The sequence below is a fragment of the Chenopodium quinoa genome, unplaced genomic scaffold, assembly GCF_001683475.1.
Source record: "Chenopodium quinoa cultivar QQ74 unplaced genomic scaffold, ASM168347v1, whole genome shotgun sequence".
Taxonomy (NCBI): Eukaryota; Viridiplantae; Streptophyta; class Magnoliopsida; order Caryophyllales; family Amaranthaceae; genus Chenopodium; species Chenopodium quinoa.
In genome coordinates this window covers 4,167,553-4,178,834 of record NW_018742329.1, presented here as the reverse complement: position 1 = coordinate 4,178,834, position 11,282 = coordinate 4,167,553, and the positions used below count along the sequence as shown (strand labels likewise).

Sequence of the window (11,282 nt, the reverse complement as noted above, 5' to 3'; positions counted from 1 at the left end):
ATTTTTTAACATTATTTTTTAACTTTTAAATGATACATTAATATATGTGTGAATATACACATATCCAAATGCAAATGAACATCTATGTATCAAATTTAAATAAACATCTATCAATATTAGAGTTAAAATGTATATATATAGTATTATATATTCAAATGACGCTCATGAGCATATATTAATTTAATACTCTATTCGTCCCCGAAAGAACGAGCCTTTTTGCCTAAATCTATTCCCAAAACGATCATCTCATTTGCATTAAAATATTCACCAATTTGCAACAATACTTGTACAAAGTTAGCTTTTCCATTTTGTTTTTCCATGTACGTACTTTTTATTACATCTCTCTCTTTACTTTTTTGCAAACCCTATGTGAATTTCACTTTCCAATATAACTTTTACTGCTAACTTTTTTATTTTCTTAATACCCGTGAAATCAACCCAAAAAGGTCGTTTTCGGGGATGGAGGGAGTATGAAGTTAAACATGTATTATTATAATCTATGTGGATATTTTCAATATGAGAATGAACATGTACGTATTTAAATTCAAATAATGAACATTTGTTTAAATACCAGTAAACATTCATTAATACGTGAATGATTATAAACAAAACTAGGGTAATTATATCTAAGGTAATAATGTTAATGATCATGTACTAATAATATGATGAATATCTATTATAATGAAAATGATTATTTACCAAAAAGTCATTTTCAATATAAACTAATTTAAATCTTAGTTTTCTATGAAAACACAAATAATCCAAAAAATTAGCAAAATGAATATATTTTCCAAGTGAATTTTATCTTTCAGTATGATAATGAACATTAAAATACGAACAAACATCTAATGAAATTCTAATGTATTATTTATTAATACGTGAATGAACATAGATTCATATTATAATGATCATCAATCAAAATGAGAATGAACATTTATCAAAAAATAATTTCCACTATAAATTAAATTAAATTTCAAATAATACAAATTCATGCCAAAATTCCTTGGATCTGTAGAAAAGAATTAAAGATGCATATATATAGAAATGAACTTTTTTAAAAAATTCTGATGATAATCTATTAATATGTGAATGATAAATTATCAGTATCGTAAATAAACATATATCAAAACAAGAATGAACATCTATCAAAATGAGAATGAACATTTTATCAAAAAGAAAAATAAAAATAAAATTCTTAGTAATCCTACGAAATAACTCCATTAATTTAGAAAATTACAATTGTCATTTTGAGTCCAATAACTTTATAATTCAAGAATGCACCATACATTAATTCAACACAAATCTAGAATTTCTATATTATAACATAATCCAACCCTAATTATATTACTTTTACAAAAAAATTATAGACTTCAAAAACTCTTACCATCTTTTAGATCTATAGAAGAAATTGAAGAAGAAGGCAAATATTACAACGAAAAATTTCCGCGCGACAAATATGACAAGATTTCAGTGACGCTTATAACAATGGAAAATAACAATCAATCAGTTTGCAATCCTTTTGAAGTACCAAAAAAGGACATGGTTGTTTGAGGAGAGAGAAAATGAAGAATTGTGGTCTTTGGAAGTTTAGAGAGAGAAACAAGAATTGTGGTCTTTGGAGAGAGGAAATAAAGATGATACGATGAAGCAAGCTTCTGAAATCACTAATATGAGTATATTTTTTAAAAAAATCTGGTCTACATATTTAAGGTAGTGGGAGGGGTTTAATACATTGCGTTTAAGGTAGGGGTGTTCAAAAATATCCGGTCCGAAATATCCGATCCGAAAATCCGATCTGAAATTTCGGATATCCGATCTGGTTTTTAAGGTTTCGGATATTTCGGATCGGATATCCGAAAAAAATTCGGATTTTCGGATCGGATACGGATCAGATTTTGTCCGAAAATTTTAACTACCCGATCCAAAAACCCGACTATTCGATCCGAATATCCGACTATCCGATCTGAAAATTCGAATATCCGAAAATTTCGGATCGGATTCGGATCGCAATTTCTCCGATCCGAAATTGAACAGCCCTAGTTTAAGGGGGGTGTAGGTAGTGTTAGCTACACTAGGGTATAGCTCTTACTAATTACCGTTCAATTAAGTTGTTTGTAGGGCCCATTTTGAATTTGGACCCTTATGGACCAAAATAGTCTCCAAAACCTTTACGGAGCATTTTTAACATGTAAATCAACAAAAAAAAATATTAATGAGTAAAAAGTGAACCCACTAACATAATTTGTTAATAGCGGGAATACCACAAAATTACTATTTGAAAACTAAATGTACTTTGTGAATTACAATGTGAAATGTGATACTCCCTCTTCCCTAATTGTTTGTCCCATATTCTATTTTTGGATGTCCCCTTAAAAATTACTCCATTTCCTTATATGGTAATATGTTCCCACCATCAATCTCACTTGCACACAATTATAAAACTACAAAAGACCAGGATACCCCAACTCAATCGCAAACTTTGATTCAATCCTTAATAAAGCACATTTTGTCTATGGGACAAACAAATAGGGACAGAGAGAGTATATGAAAGGCACAACATTAAATAGTGAAATTAAAAGGTTTAATGCATAAAAAAACCCAAAAAAAATTTATTCTCCTATCCAAAATTCAATCTCCTAGCACCATTGCACCAATTAACTTTCTTCAGATGGTTGTTATCAAAATTGACAGGTTGACAGAGAATAGCAAGCAAATTAGTTACCATTTAAGAGCCAAAAATCATGTTTTTGTTGTCCAATATATGGAGGAGAAAATTAACTTTCAGTTCTTGTACTAGTCAGAAGTTCGATATTCTATTGCAAGACAAAGATGACATCTCTAAATTAAGAGAACTCAATATTTTTTTTGGAATTAATTTGAATGATTTGCAAATGGTTATTGTAAGTATGCCTCGCCTAAGAAATTAGCTCATCTGCACTGACATCTAAGCAGCATAATAACAGTAGAGTCCTAACCAACAAATCTAATTAGCTTAAGATTTAGGCAAGGTACAAACCATTTACAACAAACACAATCTGAAAGCTATCTAAAATCACCAAGCTGCATCCAATTTCATATAAATTATAGATACACAACATGGTGACACTAAAAACTACAAAGTTTCGGTTTACATCCACCTGCCTCATCATCATTACATAAAATAATGCAAACTTGTACTTTTTGTTACATCAAATATGCTGCTTGAATGATTCAATCTCCTGCAATTCACAATACGAACTATCAGCTGAATTTCAACCTAGTTTCACAAACCTATACCACGCGGAAATCACAGGGCCTTTTTTTTGACAGGGCCTTTAATTGTGCATTTACCACTGACCTATGAACTATTGTATGTATTATTCATCTATGACACTGAAAAAGGGACTCGTAAAATAGTCAATTACCGTCATTTTTTAAAATTGAAAGCATTGATGCTTTCCTGACAGAAAATTCTACATCATGCGCACTGTCATGTCAGCCATAATCATCAGTCTGTTATCCGTTTGTAATCTCTGCAGGCAGACATTAAAACTTAATCATTAGTTCATCAATTCAGCAGAAGACTAAGCCATACTTTATGAAATTAGAGAAATATGTTTAATGTATGTGAGCAACTACCTCTAAAAGAAACATTATCTCTGCCCTTGAGTAGCTAGTAGCTGCCTCTTCATTGATTACCCTGTCAATATCTGCAATAGTTATCACATCCAAATAGTTTGCTCGCATGTGCTGACCAAAAATAGAATTAAATGCTTCCACCCTGTAGTTTCAAAAGGCAAAAGGTAAACACAGTGAGCAGTCCAAATCAAGGAATACATTAAGTATTAGGTGAAGAGAGCATATAAAAAGAGTAGAGCAAACATACCTCTCAGGAGATATGTTGATTGCTGACTGGTCTGCTGGTGGCTCATCAACTTCCATAGCTTCGGTTGCTTCACTGAGTTGAGGAAAGAAGACCATCAGTTAAAAGAAAAAGTAAAATGGGGTAGACTACCATTCATCCAAAACATTTACAGCTTGCTCGACAATTTGAGCTCATGATATTTGTTCATACACTAGTGAAGATGGACAAGGCAGGAGATAATTGGATTAGTATTTAATAAGCTAGATGCACTTCCTTTTAAGAAGTTTAAACCTGATCATATTCACTCAAAGACAACATACATACCATCAACACTAACATAATTTAATGCCTCTAAAGAACTTTTGTGTGGCACCAGCTGGAGAGGATTCAGATGTTGCTTTTTAATGCAGATGTATGCAATCTTACATAGTTACCTCACAGCATTGGTAGTTGTTCGCTTGTTGTCAATCGGCCCTTGACTCAATGATTATTTTCTACTTCGTAATAGATAACCCATAAACCGAGTCATTCTAATTTAGTCCATTATTATTCTAAAAACAATGTATAGCAATTTTACTTCAAGGGTTGTTGACTTTTCCCAAAAAAAAAGGGGGTCGATAAAGAGTCCCTAAAACTATTACTTCCTCCGTTCCAATCAGTGGCGGAACCAGAATTTTAAAGTGAGGGGGGCCAAGATCATATCTATGCATAGGTTTGAACTCTAGACATCTTGCCCACAATCACATGGAAAAAACCAACTCTTCTACACTACAACTTATAACAAGTATAAGCTAATTTAATATTTATCTTGAGCCAAGGGAGAGGCCATGGCCCACCCTTGGCTCCGCCCCGCTTGGCTCCGCCCTTAGTTCCAATAATATTGCAACAATGGGACTTTTGTACTATTTATCACTCTTTTTTGGCCATATAATATGATTTATACATTAAGCAAAATATAACCATGTGACATCTTGTTAGATTCAACTCATATACTTTCACAATATTAACTTTTTAAAAATTTTACTCTTATACAATTATAGATATTTAACATATAAAATATGCTTTGGAATAAGTAATTTCATCCTTGTTGCAATATTATTGGAATGGAGGAAGTATAAGCTTTGGAAGAATAGAATACATTCTTGAGTCTACTATCATCTCATCACTCACCAATCAAATGCAAATGGTAAAAGATAAAATGAGGGTATACGATGACAAAAGAATTACGCAATCACCAAGTTATTGCAATGTTTTTTTTTTTTGTAGTACATAGCCACTAAAGTTCACGTGCATGAATTCAGAAAACTATTGAATTGTCAAGAGTCCATAAATATTGACCCCTGGATTGCTATCATTTTATTAGTTAAGATAATGCCAGTGATATTTAATGCAACAAGTATTTAATATAATCTTCTCAAATTTCAATCATTGAAATGTTATTGTGAGAGATGTGAGAAACATATAAAGAACAAGGATGCTCATTACATACCCTTCTGTGGCAGCTTCATCCCCTTGGCCAGACCTATCATTGCGACGATGACGCTGAACTCGTTCATTGTTGTTAGCATCACGATCAGCTTGGCGCTTCCTTTCCATTTCTCTCTCCCTTCCTTGCTCACGTTCATCCATCTCAGTCAATTCTTTATGATATATGGCAAAGTTAAGAACTTTAAGAGCAGCTTCAACATCAGATTTTAAAACCTGTAAATCAATTGTTAACTTGGTGTCCTATCATAATAAAAACATAATAAAGAACCTTAACAAGTGACCTGGAATAATAGACAAGTACTATTATAAAAGACCTCTACTAGGATGAACAACTAGAATAGTGTGTTTCCAAACGTTGGTAAAGCGTGCAGAGAAGTCGATCTTTTCATTAAATCAACATCCCAGATATTTTCCGTATTCCTAAAGTGACGGAGCACACAAACAAGTTGGAAACTCCAAGAATTGTAGAATTTGTGAAAGAATCAAGTCATTCAACCAACTTTATCAACCTTATCCACACTAAACCAAGCTAAGGTTTGCCTAGTGGAAAGAAGAGTACCTTACAACCATGAGGTTGGAGGTTCAATCTCCACTAGGGGCAATTTGGTGAAGGAATTCCTGTATCTTTCCACCCACTCTTCAAATTGTCTAGTGGGGTTTCACCTTGATAGGACCCTTCTTTTACCTACCCAAATTATTTTATCCAGGCTATGAAGATTTTCTTACAAAAGATACAGCAGAAGTGACATCAAAATGGCTAATGACAATCGATTCAAATTCACTTGGGCAACTTTTACTTGGTAACATTGGCTTTTGGATTCAATTAAACCAGTTAATGATTATTTCAAAAGACACAGCTCTACTTCATATAACCTGGCAAGCTTTGACTCCTTTGAAAACGTATATTAAGCACTCACAGACTATCATTCAGTTAACTCTCACTACGGTACCTTTGACCTTAATCTACTCATTCACAATGATAGACTAATAGCAGGGTCTGGTCTGATCTGAATTTTGTGGTCTGACCTGGGTCTGGTCTGATTTCTTTGTCTGGTTTGTTTAGTTTCCTTTAAAATCTTGTCTAGTCTGGACTGATTTTCTGATCTGAATTTTTCTGATCAAGGCTTTGATTGATTAGATTTTTCTGATGAAGTCTGATACTCTGATCTAATTTGATTTTATCAAGAATAAGTAACAAGAATAAGATGAAGAGAATTAAGCTTAACATTGATAAGAATGAGAACCAACAAGATGCAAACAGGAATAACTGACTATGCCATCAAGGAGTCAGGACTATAAAATGGAGTGACAGCAGCAGCCTGCCAGCAGGAAGAATCCCAAACCCCTTAGTGGCTTCTGATTTATAAACAAATAAAAAACAAACACCAATATTTTTAGCATTTGTTCTAGTTACCGTTCTGCTCAATTTCAGCTTAGCATGTGCAGTTGAAAGTCGTATAATTGTTTCAAGTGTTCTGGCAGTGATAGGCAGAGTTCCACCCCCACCCTACAAGAAAAAGTGTTTTTTTCACTTATCAGTAAAATCATGTACATGGAAATTAATTTCCAAACAGTGGCTTGGAAATTTACCTTAGCATTTGAGTTAGCATTTCTAAGCTCTGCATATGCAGTTGCGATATTTTCAGATGCCTGCAAACAAAGACTACAAGAATCAGCAAGAAAATATAAATCTTCAATTTCTATTTTATGAAACTATGTTCAATACATAGACATTAGTTAGTAAAACAAAGGAGGGTAGCATGTTAAAATTTGGCTACCTCGTCACTCAGCTCTGGCTGGACTCTGTGCTTTGCATAATGAATGTATTTCTTAAGAAAATTAATTGTTAAAGTCTCTTGCTTCCTCCCCCTCTGAGCCTTCTTTCCATGCAGCATTCTATTAAACTTGACATAGACAGATGAACCAGCATCTACCTCTTCTTCTTCCCCATATTGTGAATTATCAAGTGTCCCGTCTCCTACATACATAGACAGTTAGGTATACATTTCAAAAACAGAGTTTAAGAGATATACTCCACATAAAAGGGTAGTTACCTCCATCCAGTTGGGAGCGGTAACGATGCATACGCAAGACATGCTCAGAAATATAACCATCTATCTCGGGATCCATTTGGTCCAACACAATAAATAGCAGATCAAAACGAGAAAGTAAAGAGTCAGGCAATCCAATATTCTTGGTGGGAGTCAATGATCGATCATACTGCAGCACAAAATAACAATTTCGAAATCAGGGCATAAAACAAAGGGTACATGAAAAGGCATGCGTATAAAATAACACGGAGCTCAACTTACAGTTCCATAGATAGGATTTGCAGCAGCCACAACACTGCATCGAGCATTTAGGGATGCATGGATACCAGCCTTTGCAATGGTGACTGTCTGCTGTTCCATAACTTCATGTATAGCAACACGATCTAGGTCATTCATCTTGTCAAACTCATCAATGCATATGACACCACGATCAGCAAGAACCATGGCTCCAGCCTCTAGCCTTCTTTCTCCTGTTCACACCAAACACTTGTTAATTGAGCAGTCAGAAAAATCAGAGAAAATGACTAGAGCATCTCAAGGGGTATAACCTGTTTCCTGGTCAGAAGTCACAGCTGCTGTCAGACCAACACCTGAGGAGCCCCGACCAGTTGTTGAAATGGCCAACGGTGCAATATTCATGATTGCTCTTAGCAGTTGGGACTTAGCAACAGAAGGATCACCAACCATCATCATGTTTATGTCACTGGTAATAAAGGATTATTAGTTAGCAGTCTTTCTAGTGAAATACAAGTATCAAAAAGGACCACTGTAATTCTGATGAGAAAAAAAGAAAGAAGTGAAGCCGAAAGTTTAGATGTAAGACTTGTAAGTAACTAACCCTCTTAAGTGAGTTCCATTCTTCAAATTCTTCTCAGTCCCACCAAGCATTAGTAATATAACTGCCTTCTTAATCCACAAGTGTCCATAAATAGATGGTGCAAGGGAATTGCCAAGCAGATCAAATATATCTTGCCTATCAGCTATATTCTTAATGTTCTTCAGGTCTTCAGGGGAATAAATGGGTGCATTTGCCTCTTTATTCAGCAGGGTCACATTATTAGCTATGAGAATTGTCCTATGAAAACAATGGTCATGTCAATTGCTAATTAATGTGTAAACAGTCTGGCCCAAAGTAAAAGAAAAACAGCTTCAGCACCATTATATTGTGAGTGGCCAAACCTGAAAACTCCATTCACACTACCCTTATTTTTTCCAGGTAGAGCTTTGTAGACCCCAACTATTGCAACACGGTCTCCAGGTTTGCATGCATCAACAAGGTCATCCTCAACTATGACATCTATAGTTCTTGGAAGCTGGCCAGGGGCAGATTTTTCAGGCACTTCTTGCATTGATAAAGTTTGATGATCTTTGTATTTACACAATCCATATTCAGTCACCAGTAGGTTTCCATTCTCATCCTATAAATGTGTTTTTGTCATAAGAAAAAACATACATGCTTATTATGATAAACAAAGTCTTAGGTGACGAAAATTGAGCATTACCCGGGTAGGATAGACAGAACCAGTAGGCAAGCCTGTAGAAGATGTAATATCTCGATACTCTCTGGAAGTGAATCTGCCAGTTGAGGGGCAGAAATGAACACTTTTTACAACCTTAGGTCTCACAAGAGAACCTGAAAGAAGGAAAAAGTTAACTAGTAGCATTCTATGAAATGTGATAATTACTACCAAAATAAGAAAATTAAAAAGGCATGCGTGAATTAAAGCTTGAATCTGACAGCAGTTATTGATTACTTTTATTTCAAATTCTTTCAGCAAAGCATATAGAATGGCGCATGAGTTTTGAGAAAAACCTCAGTCCTTATTTAAAGTTGGCTAAATTGCACAAACACTTATAATTTTCATTCTAATAGACAAACTTATCGTCATAACAGGTTTCGACTTTCAGGGAACACCAAAAAGCCTCACTCATCCTGATCCAAAGACTCAGAGGAAACAAATGATCTTTAATAGTAAATTAGTAATTGTACAAATCTCAAAAGTCAAAAACCAAATTCAACCACTTCTACTGCCAAATACTGCTTGACAAAATGCGACAAAATCCATCTTTTATCATAATAATGCTATTTTTCATTCTTTAATCAACTGCCCATTTTCAGACTTCTCCAATTGACTACACAGGCAAGTTCTTTCTCACTCTTTTGGTTACATAATACATACCCAAATGCCAACTACTCACCCCTAACCTCCCTCTATGGCTCTATACCAAAGGGACCGATACAAATAAATCCCAGGACTTACGAACAAAACTTCAAGCTTGTATCGGTCACAATTACAGAAAACAAATCAAACTCAAACCAAAAATATCATATTTAAACCAAAACAAACACAAATTTCGACACAAACTGACAATCAAACAGCATAAATGAACACTATACTACCAAATAATCAGGACAAAGCTAAAAGAGGGAAAGAAAAATTACATTTCGTAACGATTCCTTCGACACAAACCATAGAACCAATGAACTGGGACAGAAGATCTCTAGGAGTAACCCTTCTAGAAACAAATGGGCCATCAAAACCTACAACAACTTGCTCGCCTTCCTTCAAAAACTTAGGATCAATACTCCGAGTAACTTCCGTCACCGCGTCACAAAACGGTTGAATGTACTCAGTAGGATTCCTCAACAACCTAACAATCAACAAAACCCAAAAGCCCTAATTTTAAAAATTCAATTTTTTTTTTTCAAATTAAGGAAATTAATCAAAAGGGGTAAAATTATCAGCAGAAATAAGATAAATCAACCTGCGAGCTAAGTCGGAATTGTAGTCATGAAGGTCAGAGAGGTTGACGATTACGCGGCGGCGCTGCTTGTTCGTAATCATTTTCCGGATGGTATCCATGTAGATTCCATGACCCACCTGCTCAAATCAAGAACAAAAGAGAAAAAGGTGAAGATTAGAGTAAAAATGAGAAGAAATGTTGAGGAAATTGGAAATTAGAATAGATGAAATTAGGGTTTATACGTCGTGATCTAAGAAGTCGAGAAAGGTGCGCTTGTGAGCTGCAAATGTTTCTTCACTGATATCCATTGAAAGCGCAACAATGGCCGATGAGAGAGATGGGAGGAGAGAGAAAGAAGAGAGAGGAGAGAGAAAGAGGGAGTTTTGGAAATGGTGGTTGACGGGAGGAAGGGCGGGGTTTTCAGATGAGGGAGTAGGGGTTTTTGGTTTTGGCGGGAAAATGTGATGTTTTCTTCCTTAATTTGGCGGGAACAAGTGTGATGTACGGTATGTGTCTTTCTTTTTCGTTCCTTTTCTTTTTTATTTTGGTTCACAAGCAATTAGAATTTTTCATGAATTGCAAATATATGGAAATTAAATTCCTTTATGTTAAATATTTACCAATGGTAAGAGATTTATTTGTGAAGGGATAAAGATAGAAAGCAAGTAGTAGTATGATAAAAAGTTTTTGTTCTTGCAACTTCGTTCACAATACGTGAACTTGCTTATATATAGCCAAATAATAGTATATACTATTGTACTACATGCAAATTATTGTACTTGGTAAAATTTACATTAACCAGTTAAAATCTCATATAAACTTTAATCATGTTTGTATTTTTCTCAACACTCCCCCTTTGAACGTTCACATGGAATGGGGAACGAGTTGCCTCATTAAAAACCTTGCTAGGCAAACCCTGTGGGATAAAAACTATAGATAGGGAAAAAGAGTACAACTATATAGTATTATATGCTCTGGTATAGTGCCTCGTTAAAAACCTTGTCAGGAAAAATCCAGTGGGATAAAACCCGGTTGAAGGGAGAAAGAGTGCAGTACATATAATACTCCCCTTGATTTCAGCATAGTTCACGAAGATGCCGCATTCCGATTTTGTGAACTAATTGCTCAAATTTCTTCGAAGGAAGTGATTTGGT

At 34.7% G+C, this 11,282-nt stretch overlaps 1 protein-coding gene across 1 annotated transcript; it reads right to left on the bottom strand.

Annotated features, from left to right (window-relative positions):
* Nucleotides 1–2,830: 2,830 nt before the first annotated feature.
* Nucleotides 2,831–10,825, bottom strand: LOC110690555 (DNA replication licensing factor MCM3 homolog 2-like). The gene is made up of 17 exons (XM_021867419.1): nucleotides 10,371–10,825; nucleotides 10,150–10,265; nucleotides 9,827–10,035; nucleotides 8,886–9,016; nucleotides 8,563–8,801; nucleotides 8,222–8,458; nucleotides 7,932–8,086; nucleotides 7,645–7,853; nucleotides 7,387–7,552; nucleotides 7,111–7,310; nucleotides 6,923–6,982; nucleotides 6,747–6,839; nucleotides 5,334–5,545; nucleotides 3,866–3,937; nucleotides 3,619–3,760; nucleotides 3,405–3,512; nucleotides 2,831–3,218 (listed from the first exon to the last, which is right to left on the bottom strand). Exons 1-16 carry the CDS (start codon nucleotides 10,434–10,436, stop codon nucleotides 3,453–3,455), a joined length of 2,367 nt encoding a protein of 788 aa, XP_021723111.1. The 5' UTR covers nucleotides 10,437–10,825; the 3' UTR covers nucleotides 2,831–3,218; nucleotides 3,405–3,452.
* Between the last annotated feature and the right edge of the window lie 457 nt (nucleotides 10,826–11,282).

Coding starts and splice junctions, on each gene's coding strand:
- LOC110690555 (XM_021867419.1), bottom strand. CDS start 10,436: ATGGATATCAGTGAAGAAACATTTGCAGCTCACAAGCGCACCTTTCTC. Junction 8,802..8,885: donor GTTCTGTCTATCCTACCCGG/GTAATGCTCAAT, acceptor ACACATTTATAG/GATGAGAATGGAAACCTACT. Junction 3,761..3,865: donor ATCAACATATCTCCTGAGAG/GTATGTTTGCTC, acceptor TTGAAACTACAG/GGTGGAAGCATTTAATTCTA.